The sequence below is a fragment of the Branchiostoma lanceolatum genome, chromosome 6, assembly GCF_035083965.1.
Source record: "Branchiostoma lanceolatum isolate klBraLanc5 chromosome 6, klBraLanc5.hap2, whole genome shotgun sequence".
Taxonomy (NCBI): Eukaryota; Metazoa; Chordata; class Leptocardii; order Amphioxiformes; family Branchiostomatidae; genus Branchiostoma; species Branchiostoma lanceolatum.
This window is the reverse complement of record NC_089727.1, coordinates 17,384,583-17,401,443: the sequence shown is the minus strand read 5'-3', so window position 1 is coordinate 17,401,443 and position 16,861 is coordinate 17,384,583. Positions and strand designations below refer to the sequence as shown.

General features: G+C 40.9%; 2 protein-coding genes across 3 annotated transcripts in view; one reads left to right on the top strand and one right to left on the bottom strand.

The window, feature by feature from the left end:
- LOC136436927 (uncharacterized) overlaps positions 1-16,861 on the top strand; it is a 77,952-nt gene that overhangs the window by 56,415 nt on the left and 4,676 nt on the right. The gene's annotated exons all lie outside the window — the stretch shown is intronic.
- LOC136436925 (uncharacterized) lies at positions 2,462-9,736 on the bottom strand. Its single transcript, XM_066431329.1, has 5 exons — positions 8,916-9,736; positions 7,023-7,138; positions 6,872-6,922; positions 6,335-6,441; positions 2,462-6,050 (listed from the first exon to the last, which is right to left on the bottom strand). The coding sequence occupies exons 1-5, from the start codon at positions 9,612-9,614 to the stop codon at positions 3,007-3,009; spliced, it is 4,017 nt and encodes a 1,338-aa protein (XP_066287426.1). The 5' UTR covers positions 9,615-9,736; the 3' UTR covers positions 2,462-3,006.

Sequence of the window (16,861 nt, the reverse complement as noted above, 5' to 3'; positions counted from 1 at the left end):
AGTGATGTGCGTTCTCACTGTTGACGACTTCACGGCTTTCTAGAGCCTGAATAGTCTTCCAAATTGTGGTCGCTTGAATGTTATGAAATAGCGCCAAACAGGACACTGCAAGACTCGGATATCGATAGATGTCTTTTTTCACATTCAGCAGTCTGGAAGTGAGGGCCTTGGTTCGAAAAGTCGATGCATTATCACACACTACTGAAAGTGCCATTAACAGTTGGTCTATCCCGGTAGTTTTGTCAAGTTGCTGAGTCCACAGAGACCTGTACTTATCGACCAAGCCCTCTTCTCCCGTGATAAAAGACACATTTCCAAGTATAAGAGCAAGATGATAACCTTTCTTTAAATAGAACGTAACGTCTTCTTCCAGAATGTTGGTCATATTTCTTGGTGTGCGGATGAGTTCGCTTGTTCCTGTGCTGTTTCTACCCCTGCCCAATGGAGTCTTACACGCATGTGGCATGGCTCCATCGAACGAAAAACCGCGCGGTGTTACTGAGTCATAAAACCAGTTGTCCAGTGGGTCGTCTGAGTAGAAATCATTAAGAGACTTAATCATCACTTTGAGATGCAGATAATGAGTGAGGTTACGGAAATAGCTAGCATTATGCTATGTTTCCTCCTCTACCAAAATGGCAAATTCCAGATCAGACACTGCACGAAATGGCCTCGTATCCCGGCGTATACGTACAGGGATTCCTCCGGAAATATTCCATATCCCGGTACGGATTTAGCGTATCCGTTATAACATTCGACTGAACAGTATTAATGTCGGAGTATCGTGTTTTTCTTGCGTATATTACGACACATAGTCAACATATACACACCTTTTCAGTCTTCTCAGATCTGTGTCGTTCCCGTACAGCTAAGAGTGAAGGATGGCGGTCTTGTTACAAGAAAAACACACACATTTCACCCTAAGGTCGCAAGAAAAAAAAAAAAGGCCCAACCCTCGACTGGTACCACGAAAGCGGAAGTCCCCAGGATTGACGTCACCTGTAGGGCGGGGCGTCTGGGAATGTTCCATTCGCAAACGATAGAAAGACGTCTTTTTTGGTCTAATTCGTAGTTGACCATAGCTTAATATAACATATGCTGAACGAATTGAAAGTTTTTAAGAAAATTAAAACACCATAATGTAGAGGGACGTTTAATCAATCAAACCATACTGCGATTAAGTAATGAAAATACATAGCTTGCGGAAAGCATAAAACACATGCTAATCATAGAATTTGCTATCAAAAATGTTCGGAAAACATGGCCTTCAAATCCACGGCTGACGTCATCAAGGTCACCATCTTCCTCATGATCTCCGAACCAGGAGAAGCGGACCCCCTGTACGCCCTTTGCCATGACGTCATCTCGGCAGCAGAACTCACTGTCTTTCCGCCAATCAGCGTAAAGCACGACACACCTCAGCCTCTTTCTGAGACGGGGACTGACAATCCCGTGATACTACAAGTGAAGCTAACCTCGTCGTCTTCAAATGCATGGCCAAACCCTATCAAAGCCTTTAGACAGTTTCTGAACACTTGGGTCTCTCAAGCTTGCATTTATGCTGTTGGATATACCAACACTTTCCCTCAACAAACCAATTTATAAAGCAAAGGATGTAGGGGTACACAGCGGATTTAGGCGCAATAGCGTTACCGGTACCAGATACACATTTCAATTAATTTTCTGAAGATAGACAACGCCGACCAAATGTGTCGGCATTTTGTTTAACAGTTGATTTTTTTTCTTTCGAAATAGGGCCCCGTATTCCCTTGTGCGACTGGACGAGCCACTTGATATGTTGGGTTTTAGTTACACCACCTTTTAAAACAAGACAAGCTACCGTTATAACTTGATAAAAGAACACTTAATCTTTGTTCTGTTCGACTATTCTCACAGCGTCCGTCATCACATGCATTTAGACATAAGACAATCGTTTCTCACCTTTTATTTTGCGCACACTCTCATGCATTTCGGGAGTATCCAGATTATCAAACATCAAGTACGAGTGGCCTTATGTCACGTTTGAAGAGAAAGACTATACAAAATGTCTATACACACAAATCCTTGTAAATTTCTACGAAAATGCCATTTACATATCTTTTACAACACAACGATTGCTATAGATAAGACGGTGATTAAAGCCATTTGGTACTATTACAAACATTATGGTATCATATAACATAAGGATATAGCTTGCCAGTTATCTATACAGTAGTTTAAATGTTTCTTATCTCAATAACCAAGTCATAATCAATCTAAGTTTCCACTGCAGTAACAGATTGAATAAAACTCGCCATAATAGCGGCTTTCCTTATGTAATAACTTAAGGTTCTTTTCTGCAATTGTATAGATTGCATTGATATCTCAAAGCACATTCATCCAAACAAAGAATTAAATGGGAATCGTAGGATAATTCTAATGGACTGGCAGGAACTCACATAAATTAAATTGCCTCCGCCGTCAGGGTAGAATCACATTATATATTAAATCCATCTCAGTACATATTCAAAGTCTGTCCGTGTATAGAAATCGTATCTTATCACAGAGCTTTGCCCAACCTAAAGCTCAAAACATTCAGCTTGATTGATTGGTTGGTTTAACGTACACCTGAAAATTTGCAAGACTTACGCACATAACAAATATGATCACAATACATCTATGATTATATATAACAAGCAGACAAAAATATGTTCATAAACATGTACACACACACACACACAAGCAACACCGTAAACATGGAAGTAACAAGGCTATGATGAGTTAACTTCAGACAAAGTGGGAATCTTAACTTACTTAGACCCTCTTAACCTAAACTACATTCCTACGTCTACAAAATGATACAGTAGTAAAGATGAAAAAATACCATGTCCATTCAAACGGCATCATCAAACAGCAGCCAAGTTTGCAATCAAATGTGGTGGCAATAGACTTTCAAGCCCTATAATCTAATACCTTTTCAAACTGTAATGTAGTAAAAACAGCCTATCTATGGTTGGGACTGTCAGCTTACAGAGATGGGACAATTACATCTGAGGTTCTGATGATCTGTTTCATTTGCTTCATCAGTTCAAGATAGCGTATCGCTGTTCTGTGATCTCCAAGCTCTCTCCAGGCGACGTACAGATTCGCAAGTGAGCGTGCAATATCAAGATGTTCAGCGTCCTCACCATGGATACTCCTCGCCATCTGTAGTGCCTGTTCATGATAGCTGGCCGCCTTTCTGTGATCACCAAGGCCTCTCCAGGCTATACCTACGTTGGTGAGTGACGTGTAGATGACTAGATGTGAAGTGTTCTCACCATAGATACTCAAATTCATCTGTAGTGACTGTTCATGACAACTGAGCGCCTTTCTGTAATCCCCAATGATACCCAAGGCGGAACCTAAGTTGTTAAGTGAAACGGCAATGGTCGGAACCGCGGCGTCCCTACCATAAAAACTTTGCTGCATCTGTAATGACTGTTCATGATAGCTGGCCGCCTTTCTGTGATCCCCAAGGTTGCACCAAGTGGCACCCACGTTGTCAAGTGTAATGGCGATGTCAGGATGTGCAGTGTCCTCACCATAGATACTCCGCCTCATCTGTAGTGAATGTTCATAATAGCTGATCGCCTTTTTGTGATCCCCACAATTGCCCCAGGCTTTACCCAAATTGTGAAGTGTGTTGGCGATGTCAGGGTGTTCGGTGTCCTCACCATAGATACTGCGACTCATCTGTAGTGACTGTTCATAATAGCTAAACGCCTTTCGTTGATCCCCAAGGTCTCTCCAGGCGTTACCCAAGTTGTCAAGTGAGGTGGCGATGTGAGGATGTTCAGCGTCCTCACCAAAGATAATCCTACTCATCTGTAATGACTGTTCACAATAACTGACTGCCTTTCTGTGATGTCCAAGGTCGTTCCAGGCGGCGCCCAAATTGTGAAGTGAGGCGGCGATGTCAGGATATGCCGTGTCCTCACCATAGATACTCCGGTTCATCTGTAGTGACTGTTCATAATAGCTGATAACCTTTCTGTGATCCCCAAGGTCACTCCAGGCGGCACCCAAGTTGTTGAGTGAATTTGCGATGTCAGGATGTGCAGTGTCCTCACCATAGAGAAGCAGTCTCATCTGTAGCGACTGTTCGTAATAGCTGATAGCATTTCTGTAATCCCCATTTTTTTTGGAAGCGTTACCCAAGTTGAGAAGTGAGCTGGCGATGTCAGGATGTGCAGTGTCATGAATACTCTGCCTCATCTGCAGTGACTGTTTATGAAAACTAACTGCCTCTGCGTAATTCCCAAGGTCAAAGCAGGCGTTACCCAAGTTGTGAAGTGAGCTTGCGATGTCAGGGTGTTCGGCGTCCTCACCATAGATACTCCGACTCATCTGAAGTGATTGTTTATAACAGCTGACCGCCTTCCTCTGATCACCAAGTTTAATCCAAGCACTACCCAAGATGTTAAGCGAGGCGGCAACATCACTATGTGCAGTATTTTCACCATGCTTAGACAGATAGCTTTGTAATGTTTGCTCTGTGCATGTTTTAGCATTTTTAAAATCGCAGAGACTTTGATATACCTTTGCTTTCAGTTTTGGAGAATTGTCAAAGAAAATCGGTGGTTCTTTCAGTGGCTGCTGGTCTACTAGTTGTGAAATAAATATCTTCAATGGTCTTTCTGTGTAATAGTATCTGAATAGCTGATTTGTATTTGAGATGTAAAATACCTTCTTTAATTTCGCCCCAATACCCATATCGGTCGACATTGACGATAACGCTGACATGTTTTCCACCTGACCACGATTGTTTATGTATGTCCGCAGCCTCAGTTCTGCTGAGATACTGACCAGCACCATCAAGTGGTGTGCGTTCTCACTATTGACGACTCCTCTGCTTTTAAGCTCCAAAATAGTCTCCCAGATTGTGGTCAGTTGTATGTTATGAACTAGCGCAATCCAGGACACTGCAAGACTCGAAAATCGATAGATTTCTTTCTTTACATCCAGCAGACTGGCAGTGAGAGTCTGTGTTTGAAACATTGGTGCATTATCAGTCATGTCAGTATTTGCCATTAGCAAATATGTACAAGCTCTCTCGTCATTTGCGTCAAGTTGTTGAGTCCATAAAGACCTGTACTCATTGACCAAGCCCTGTTCTCCTGTGATAAATGACACATTTCCCAGTATACTAGCAAGATGGTAGCCCTTCTTTAAATGGAACGTAAGGTCGTCTTTCAGAATGTTGGTCATATTGCTTGGTGTACGGATGAGTTCGTTTGTTCCTGTGCTGTTTCTACCCCTGCCCATTGGAGTCTTGCACGCATGTGGCATGGCTCCATCGAACGCAAAACCGCGCGGCGTTACTGAGTCATAATACCAGCTGTCTAGTGGGTCGTCTGAGTAGAAATCATTCAGAGACTTAATCCCCATGGCCGGGAGAATGGTTTCTCCCAGATTTATCACTTTGAGGTGCAGGTAATGAGTGAGGTTACGGAAATAGTTAACATTCTGCTTGGTTTCCTCCTCTACCAAAATGGCAAATTCCAGATCAGAGTATGGTGTTGCCAATCCTGTGGCTTGTGAACCCAAGCCTATCATGGCGTACTTACAGGGAGGGGGACCCATTACATCCATGCATTCATCTACAAGGCTAGTTATGAACGTTTTGCGATGATCAACAAGTGTTTCATACAATTTTTTGATTGCTTCCGCTCTCTTCATCTCTACATCTTTTATCTTTGGGTCATTGTCATCAAGGCTGTATGGATCTATCTCTTGTTCAAATATTTTGATCTCTTTTTCTACGTATTCCCTATCAGCCTTCAACAACAATTTGTGTTTCTCTGTATCATCAATGTCTACCTTCTGTTCGATCTTCAAGACTTCCTTAACAAATGATTGAGTTATTTGCTGGATTTTATCCTCAATATCTTTTCTCCTTGATCTTACCAGTGCTGCATTACAGAGTGCAGCAGCCTTGGTGAAATCGCCCCCGTCCTTTGACTGGATTCCTCTCTTCAGGTAGACATCGCCCAACTTGTACAGGGGCTCTGCCTCTTTCTTGTGTTGACCTGTTACAAACATTACAATTTAAATTAAAAGTCATGAATTGTAACCTTGTAATAAGATGTGTTTAATCCTTATTGATAGGTGAATAGTTGAAATGCAAACTTGTCTTTTGATTGTTACTAGAGTTCCACGACCTCATACCTTCGCCAAATGATTTTAACCGTTTCGACTGATGCCCATTCTTAAACTCGACCTTTGTCACCGACACCTACCACACCAAGCCACTCCACCATAGCAAAACAGAAAACATAACCTTCTGGTGAAGGTTATCATAATAAGATTTTACCTTTGACATGAACAGACTTGAGCGTAGCTGCAAAGCTTTTTTCTGCTATGTCCAGGTCTCCATTCTGCAGGGCTTTTAAGCCATGTTGTAGCTGTTCTTCGTATATACTGGAAGAAACAATAGGATACCACATGTGTCTTTACAGCAATTACTAATCTTAGTCAGCAAATATGACCCAAACAGTTTCGATAAAAAGATAGTAAAAAAATACTAGTAATCATTTTCGGGTCCAAAATTTACATCTTAATATAGTTTCTACCCAAAATAGTGGAACAACAGACGAAACCGGGAAATACATCGGAAAGCAGAAAAAGACGCCTTTTCGCCGATATGATTGCATTTTCCGTTCTTGGCGGAATTGTAGCCCCTCGGTCCAAAGGTGTTGGCCTACATAGGAAATCGTAAAAGAAACTCCGGTCCGAGAGCCTTGTTCCAAGGCGTCAAGCTTCTATAGTTTGCGAACAAATGCTCAGAATTTACATCATTTTTCTTTCAAACAGTTTTTAAACTCTAAACAGAGAAACGGGGGATACTAACTTGTCATCGTCAACCCATGTGGCATTTTCATCTTTCTGCGGTTCTGGGGCACTGAAGATTGAAAAGAAAATGCATATATCATTCACTAGTCAATAAAAGTATACAGAAAAAGATCAAAATCATAAAGTACTATAGCCTTCCATATACCTACATGTGTGTACGGCGCATTCCACCATTGATGACGTCACTTGAGGATACAGTTGAGAAAGCAGAGAAGTTGTCCTTCCGACCTGTCACGTGATGTTGTCGTTGCTTACGTGTTGACCTCTACGAGAACCAATAGGAAGCCATAAATGATTAACACGTGGGCAATCACATAAGTCAACACAGAATTAGGCTTTGACGAGCGGTCAAAGTTTGAGGGCCTGACGTGACTTTAAGAAGGCCAACGCAAAAATATATGCCGTAAATGTGGTTGTTGTTTGAGTCGGTGTCCGTTCAAGGCGCTATATCTTTCCGGGTAAACAGTAGCAGTATGCATTATGTACACGTATACACAACAGTTCTCAGTAACAAACTAGAGTTCCACGAACACATTATCTTCGCCAAATAATCAAGGCTTATCATGGAGGGTGATTAATATTTACGTGCTTATCACCAGTCTCCGCTGTCATTTTCCCAAGAACTACCAATAATATTTACGTGCTGATCACCCCGTGCAAATTTTATCATGCACCATACCATTTGGAAGTTATTATTGGGCGAATGAGTCCAGTCTAGAAAGGGTTTAAAATCATTTGGTGGTACAGGACTAGTATATGTGTAGAGTGTGCTGATATATGTTATAACTGGTCCTGAAAAAAACATGAGTATGTTGATATTATATGGGCCACAAAGATTCGATATTGCAGTGTTGAAAGTTGAAAGTGATGATGAAATAGTACAGTCAATACATATGAATAGAATAAATCTGTCGCGTTTTTAGGTTTTTTTAGTCAGGCTATCTATTTTGTCCCCATTTCGTTATGTCGCCAACCGTGTTGAAAAAAAAACCCAGCAGGACCCACACCTCTGCTTGGAGAATAGTTTATTTATTTGACCTACATGTACGTTTATGCAAGGCCATTTGTTTACATGACCTGACACTGTCCCATGACCCATTGAAATGCAGTGGGTTAACAAACTTTTCTTACTAATTATGCAAATTAGCTCCTGATTTGCATAATTAGTCATTGATAATGTAAAGCACTATCTGAGCTCTCTACATACCAAACATCACGACGATCTGTCGACCCCTTCTCAAGTTATTCATGTCCAAATGTCAAAACAAAAACATCCACTGCAGTTCTTAACAAGCCGCTAGGGGGCCAAAATCTACAGAACTTACTTTCTGTGGCATGAACTATCTACCACACAAAAATCATGACCATAGCACTTTCAGAAAATATGCCCCTAAATTTTGAAGCTCCGCTGCAGTATCTTAGGTACTCGCTAGAAGGCCAATTGCCGAACTTGACCTTCCTTTCTGTAAACCCTACCCATCCACTAAATATCATACGGATCCATCAACAGCTTCTTGAGTTATGCTGGCGACATGCAAATACACATCCACACAAAGCCCGCTGCAGTACCGACGGAAAATACCAGGGGAACCATTTTTGAACTTGACCCCCGTTTCCACAACATCTACACACCTGCAAAAATCATGAAGATCCATCAACGTTTCCGTCACTTTTTTTGCCTACATACAAACACAAAAAAATGCAAAGTCCGCTGCAGTACTGTTGAAAAACGCAAGGTGAACCATTTTCGAACTTGACCTTCCTTTACACAACAACTACACACCTACCAAAAATCATAAAGATTCATTGAAGCTTTCTTGAGTTATGCTCCTGACATACATTCAGACCCACCCAACAGATTTTTTAACGGAAAACATAATCTTCTCCGAGTACAAGTAGTACAAGTACTCGGCGAAGATAATGATAAAGATCTTAGCACTAAACCTTTCGTAGGAAATCTCCATGCCAAGAGATTTAGATTAGAAACATTGCATTGTTGTTGAATGATTTTCTACTGTCAAATTTCTGCAAAGTTCACTCACCTTCATGTTCGCTGTGGTGATGTCTTGTCTGATTTTAGCGGTATACAGTAAGCGGTGGACAATGACAACTGTTCCATGAACGTTGTGACACCGCGCCAGTGCCGTGTTGTACAGAGCAGTAGCTCTGGTCAATTCTCTAGTGTCTCTAGTTTCTGTTTCTCTTTTCAGGTACACGTCAACGATACTTTTTATCGCTTCTGTTTCTAACATGTTGTTCTCATTTACTATCCCGTCTACCATCAACTGTGCGTATTTAACCAGCACAGAGTCTGTGTTACCACTGGCAGCCCGTCTCTTGTCCAGGTCTTGAAACTTCCCTGCCACCTTTGCAGGTGTAGTCGCCTTGTCTTCAGTTGACTGTTCCTTGCCCTGTGACCCTTTGGACGACACCCCTTGTAAAAGCCTCTCCGTGTATTCGTATCGGTGTTCTATGCCCTCTCTCTGATCCTTATTTTGACAGCGGACCACAGCAGCCATGTAAAGCGCCAAGGCCATGTTCAACTTCCTTACGTCCTTCCCGAGTCTTCCCTTCTCCAAGTTCACGTCGCCCAGACTTTTGAGCAGCTCCACTTCCGCCAGCCTATCCTTGTCAGCTACGGCGTCCACCAGGGCACGGAGGTAGCCTGTCTCCGCACGGGCTAGTCCGTACCTCCTGCCCTTCGCGTCCGCCTCACGGAGTTTCTGACAGACCCTCAACATGGTGAAATCGTGCAATGCGAACGGAGGTCTCTAAAAGTCCTTATATCCACGGGCACAGGACTTTGTGTTAGTTCGATGCGCCTGACTGGAACAAAAACAAGTGTCACATTGCTTGTGTCAACATTACGTCATCTGTCAGGTAGTTGAAAGGTGAAAGGTAACACACTAAAGCTTCGCAAATACTAGTAAACATATCAGCTAACCTGTCTCCCTGCTTAACTAAAACGACATCGGCTCAGGCCTCTCGCTCCTCTAATCACAGTTAAGCAGGCGGCATACATGTATGAATGGTTCTTGGCCACTACCACTGCGTCTTCAGGTGCTTGTTCAGTGTCCTGTGTAGATCATTCCATCTCTTTATCCGGTTCTTGTTTTACTCCTTAAGAAATAAAATAATTCAAAACTGTACAAATGTATTCTTAATTTCGAATCTAGTTAGTGGGTAAAGTGCCACTGACATAAAGAACATATTTTGATTACCATGGTATCAAATGTATGAGCAATGATTACAACACAGATCCGTGAATCTAAAGACCTATTTTTGAAACTTTTGTCCTGAAAGTCCTGCTATTTGCTCGTCTACGCAATACTGAACATAAATATTTGCTCTACCCTGATAATAGATCACTGCCATAGACACCGCCGTGCCTTGTCCAAGCGATTGCGAAAGCTCAAAAGATTTGTTTTTACTTCCTGTTCTCGCACCAACTTCATAATTGAAAGGCAGTGAGGTAGTCCAGGTAACATTTTGTGTTCGGCCTGCAGTTCTGACGTATAAAGACTGTCTTAATCTCATTAACATACAGCAAACGGTGGGAATGTCTTACCTGACGCAGAGCTAAACCGGATATGGCTGGGGTCGGTATTTGTGGAGTTACAAACCTGCCATGAGATTCCCCTGTCCGTGGAATTACCCCAAATGACGTAGCAGTTTCTGACTGAACTATCTGAACTCAGTTTCCCTATGAAATTAGCTCTTATCTAATTAACGTAACTACTGTATCTACTAGCAGCAGTGTCTTATCCTGATTTGCTATGATTTGTCATGTAATGTAATGTAAGGGTTCCCTGGGAAATCAGTTACTCAGTTAGCTGAAGGGACCACCCTAAAGATTAATAAATAGATAAATCAGATAAAAATCGAAGCTAATATCCATGTCATTGCGACACCGTTACTAAGAAAGTAGTCCGGAAACATACCCCCTCCCCCTCTTTCGCACACCATATTACGGCAGTTGTTGCAGAGGAATGACTGTCCTATCTAAAAATGAAAATCATTCCTATGAAACATTCCCGGTGACTGGTGACTTTTTATCACCAGTCTCGTCAGATTCTTAGCCAGCTTGGGCCTCTCAAATTAACATTTTCTGCTATGTATACCTTTAGCTGACGATAGCAACATATGATCAGACACGCATCTGCTTAATAGGTCTTCAACCTCGCGGATTTCGCACTTATATCCTCGCCAGACCCACCTAGCAGTAAAGCAATATGCGTCAGAATAATGATACACACATTATTTTCCTCCAAATTTGCTTTTAGAATACCATTACCTTCAGTTGTCTCTAGATAGTGCATGCATAGTTGTCCCCCGTTCGAATTCAACATTGCTTTATTAGACTGGATAGTATTAATGATAGAGCATTGTTCTAAATTGCTCACGTTGCGACATATACTCAACACATGCATACCTTTTCTGTCTTCTCAGATCTGTGTTGTCTTCAGTACGTCTAGGAGTGAAGGGATAGCGGCCTCATTACAGACAAAAAACACCTTTCACCCTCAGGTTGTAGGTAAAAGTAGCTAGCAATTCCATCTCACGATTGGCACTACGAATGCGGAAGTCCCCAGGTATGACCTCACCTGTTCGGTGGGGCGTCTGGGAAGGGGGATTCCCCGGCTTTTGGAATGATCCATTCGCAGACGAAAGGGGAGGGAGAGGTGACGTTTTGTCTAGATCATAGTCTTATATATGTTGCTCGAATCAAAGGTAACAAGCCGCTAGGGGACCCAAAATTTGATCATTTCCATGTCTCATCAAGATCTACCCACCTACTAAATATCAAGACAATCCATGCAAGCCTTCTAGAGTTATGCTGTTTGTTACAAACAAACAAACAAACACACACACACACACACAAACGCTACCCTCTGCATAACCTTCTCGGCGAAGGTAATAAAGAAAAGGAAGACGCCTTAATGTACAGGGACGTTTAATTATTATTTATGCTGTGATTAAAATAATGACATTACATAGCTTGCGAACACCATGAAACATATCCAAAGCATAGAATTTGTGACCAAAACATGTTATGAAAACATGCCGTTTGCTATTTACATTTGAGGTGTAGGATAATTTATGATTACGTGGTCTTCACAGATGTTATCGGAATTTCAAAGTCATGTTAAATGTACTTGGACAATCTGAAATAATCCATACTTTACTTCTTTTAAATTCGTATCTTTTAAATTCGTACCTGTCTCGTATTTGGCCAGTTTTAACTTGTTAAAAGTATTTTTAAGGTGCCTAATTGAAATTCCGGCTCTAGTCTATAAGTGGGTTTTATATGTATCAAAGACTCCTAGCGATAGGTTGTAGACATGCAATACCGACATTCAACAACATAGTTGTTTTTTATCAAGACTTACGACACCAGTCAGATAACATAGACCTCTGTGAATATAAACATTAAACATTGCATCCAAATTGCATAACGTTACAATCAGACCTGTACTTGGTGCTGAACATTACATCCATACCATAGACGAACCATGTGGCTTTTCTTGGGTATGATATCTATTATAAATCCGCCTGTTTGCTTGTAAGTCACGTAAAATGAATTCAGATAAATCATTTACCCTATACCTTGACACCAGATATGGTATTTCAAATGGTCGCGCAGCTGACCGAACGCTAGCTCTTGTGTCCAGGATACTGTAGAGTGTGCCCTGAGGACGAGAGCTCCGAAACTATCGACCAATCACGAAGCTAACATCGAACAATGGAACATGGAACAATAGAACAATAGAACTGTTGTGACATCGCCGCAGTCACTAGAACGCGAAAACAAGTTGACAGATACACTTGCTTCATCTTCGCTGAAAGGTTTATTGCTTTCGTTAGCAAAGATGACGATGTCTACAGCGAATATTCGCAATGTTACGTGTGACATTTATCATAATGTACACGCCAAACGCCGAGTATGGCGTTCCAGTCGCTTTTTAACAGACTGGCTTCTGTTTAGAGAGAAAACCAGATTGGAAGTCACGAAGAACGGTGACTACAAGACCCCAGGGATGGGAATGTTTACATCATGGCTGTTCAACGCCGACAAAGGCGAGGACTTGAGATTCTTGGTCGCTGATCTTCCCGGGGGTTTGTGGAAAGAGCGGTATAGTCCAGACAGTGGAAGAACCAGTCCAGTCCTGTGGCCGAGTTTCCCCGGTGGAGGCGACACTGGTGAAGAAAATCGTCCTCAGAGCCCCGCAGTACTTTGCGATCGCGGAGATGACACCAACCCCGATCCTGATGCTGCCGACGAATCTGATGACACCTCAGACAACACCCTGGTATCCGACCAACAGTTGACAGGACCAGAGGAGACGGACAGCCCCACTCTTTCAATCTCCCAAACGTCATCGCTGACCTATGTGACCTCTTTGGGCAGTTCAGAATCTCTGTATTCAGTTACAGGGTCTGATACCGACCCGTCTGACCACCCTGAGTCTTCCACCCCAACAGGTAAGGATTTTTACAATCTATTTTATACTTTGAATGATAAACAACGATGATAAATGCTAACAATATCAGTGGTGCAATATGCAATTATGTTTGGATCATCTTGTCATAACAGTATGTTATATCACATTATCACATAGCTAGATAGCGTCAACCAATCAGAAGCCTCCATTTCCTTCGGTTATGACGCCATAATGCAATAAAAGTCCCATAAGTGGTGTTCAATTAATCATGGGTGGTGTTCAATGATTTTGACCAATCAGAGGGAGCTATGGTAGTGACTAAGTGGTGTTCAATAATATTGACCAATCAGAAGGACACCCAGAAGGGAGGAATGATTATCATCAATAATCCTCCCTTCTGGGTGTCCTACAGAGTATAGTAGAGTAGATTTGAAAACACGATTTGTATGCAAAGATTGTAATGTTGTGAAAGATTTTCTGTGGAAGTTTTAGTTTCAAAATGAAATCTGTAATACAGTACTCTGCACAGAAATGACAAATGTAAATTTTCACATGCATTTCTCAAATTGGACTGATGCATTAACATGTATAGTAGTAAGAGATCAATGTGTCATACAGGTATCTTTTACTCTTATATGGGTCAGTTTGGATAGGCTATATGATAATAACGTTAATGACCCGCCTCTTCCTCGATGTATATGGTGTCATAACGCCTGGCCATGTGCTATAACCACCTCATAAAACCACCTTGTTCGCTTCGCTCACTCGGTGGTTTTATTCGGTGGTTATAGCACATGGCCAGGCGTTATGACACCATATACACCTCGGGGCGGGTCATTAACCCTTAATTATCAGAGGTCGCGGCTATTGACAGGATGTTAACTATATTTTTTTAATTGACAGGGCATCTACTAAGAATTATGTGAACAATGATTTCACACCATTGACAGGCTTTCCCTTTGAAAAATTGAAGGCACTATTGATAGGACAAGACTTTACTATTCATTAGATGCATGTGTCAATAACAAGTCTGTGTACTATCAACAGACCTGTCACTAAGCATTTTTTCACACCATTGACAATATCTAAAGTACTGCTGACAGGATAACAATATGTTGATAACAAAATGTAGGTATTCTTGTGTGCTGCGAACAATAACATAGCCATAACATAGAGTAATGTTGCATACATTAGGAGTAGTATTGATTTTGCAGGCATTGATGAAAATTGTTAAGCTACTTGTTTTGCTACATGAAATATGTGCAACTTCTTAAATTCACAATTGTTTATCTGGGCTTTCAAAGCAGTTTGGTTTTATTAACCGTTGTGATGCTTATCAGCTTTCGTGTCTTCTGCTTGCAATATTGTCCAGGCTGGAAATATTGTGTATTTTAGTACACAGAACTTGATTCTCAGAGTACTTGAAGTGTAATTATATATCATCCTTTGTTAGATTAGCTATATCAATACCATCATGGGAAGCACCATAAGTTTAAGCCATATTCAGTGCTGTTGAGTGGGTGATCATGTTGTTCAACAATCTTTTATTTATTGGGGATTTCTAGGGTGCCCCTTATCTACATTTTACTACAGTCTAAGTTTGCTTGCATGTTTTGGCAGTCCCACAATGTCAGAGGTCTTTCTTCCTTCTTCATGTGAGCTTGGATGATTCAGTTTGATTAATTTAATTTGATTGAAGTCATTAACTATCATGAGTCATCATTCAGTGCCATGCTATATACATGTACAGGTTCAATTTTGGTGTTATTTGGTATAAGGATTAACTACCAATTTGAAAGTAGTATTTGCCTGTCAGTGAGGTGTTTTCTGAGATATTGTATTCAGTTGGTATGTTTCTTTGTGTGCCTCAGAGGGTGTAGTGCACTTCTGTAGTAGAATTTATTTCTCTTCACACTTTTCTCTAGAACAAATATTTGGAGTATTCAGGGAATGGCATCTATACAATCTACTTGTTGTGGCCTAATGATTTTACAGACCTTAGCTTGCTCAAAAACTACTTATGCTGGGTTTCCATTGAGTCCACTATATCACACTCACAGATTTTGTACACCTTTTACTTTAGGAATTGCACCCATAAGTTGAAAACTCGTCAAAACATTTTCTACTGTTTTAGAAAAGGGGAGGATAAAACCTTTCTGCAAGAACAATTACCTTACATATCAGTAACTATATCATTCTATTCTTTACAGGACCAGCTGCTGGAAATTCACCTGCAAAGGGTAAGAACAAGTTTACTACAGGATGTATTTAGAGTGATGAGTTCTATAGGAACTTAATGCTTTATTAAGCAAACTTGATGGGATGTGCAGTCAAACCTGTGCCTGTCACTACAAGCTATATGAACACAAAGACCACCCAGCCAATATAACCACTTTTTGGTGGTCCCTTAATAATTTTCCCATTGACACGAGCATCAAGAATATTGTCTACAGTGACCACCTGTCCACATAGACCATAGTTTCCTTCTCCCTTGAGCGGTCTTCTTAGGCAGGTTTGACTGTACATAGAGACTTTTAAAAACACTTGTCCCCTCTAATTAAGTGACTGACAGAGATTATGACTAAATGTTTTTATCATGAAAACTTTAAATAGAAGAGAATTTGGTACATTTTGATACAAGACAGATTCTTACAAGTTAAGTTGAAGATATTGGATCATAGAAAAAGGGTGTGTGATATATTACCAACAGTAATTGTAAGGTAAACAGTTACTGTAATTTTGCCAATTAATGCTCACAGTTTTGCAGTGACAGCTTCACTGTAAACTTAAAACCAGTGTTTCCATTAATATTACAGTAATGTACACTCACAGTGTATACAGTATACAGTAAGTGACTATAGTACTACCACAAACTTTACATCATTGAGAACTCTCCATTTTCTCCCTACTGTCTTCTTAGGCAGGTTTGACTGTACATAGAGACTTTTAAAAACACTTGTCCCCTCTAAATAAGTGACTGACAGAGATCATGACTAAATGTTTAATTTTTAAGGAATTTTATCAACTTTAAGGAAAGAGAATTTGATAAATTTTGATACAAGACTGTAACATTCTTGCAAGTTGAGGTGAAGGTATCAATAGTTAAAAATGTAAAATAGATGTATGATTATAGACGCTCCAACTGAACTGATTCAGTACCTCATACAAACTCTCATACAGTCATTGTAAGGTATACTGATATTTTATGCGGTGTTTTTTTATGTTCACAGTTTTTGTGTTGACCGCTTTTTCGCAAACTTAAAACCGCTAGTGTTACCATTACTGTAGACAAGATACAGTATGTGACTATAGTGCTACTGCAAACTTCAAATAACTGAACAGTATCTCTGTAGTGAGAAATCAAATCACCATGAAAGGCATTTACAATACTAGTCATTATGGCATTGCTCAGGTTGAATGTTGACATCATATATATATTCAATGACGTTTTGTTTTTGCAGAGGAAGGCATTCCACGATGGATGCTGAACGACATTCAACTTGCAGCAGAAGAAAGAGGTTACAGAGTAAACCTGCCTGAGGGGC

Bases quoted from the DNA above. Each gene is read 5' to 3' on its own strand.
- LOC136436925 (XM_066431329.1), bottom strand. From the start codon at position 9,614: ATGTTGAGGGTCTGTCAGAAACTCCGTGAGGCGGACGCGAAGGGCAGG. The intron at 6,442-6,871 runs GTTAGTATCCCC...TGTTTCTTCCAG, and splicing joins ACATGGGTTGACGATGACAA to TATATACGAAGAACAGCTAC. The intron at 6,051-6,334 runs GTAAAATCTTAT...TGTTTGTAACAG, and splicing joins CAAGTCTGTTCATGTCAAAG to GTCAACACAAGAAAGAGGCA.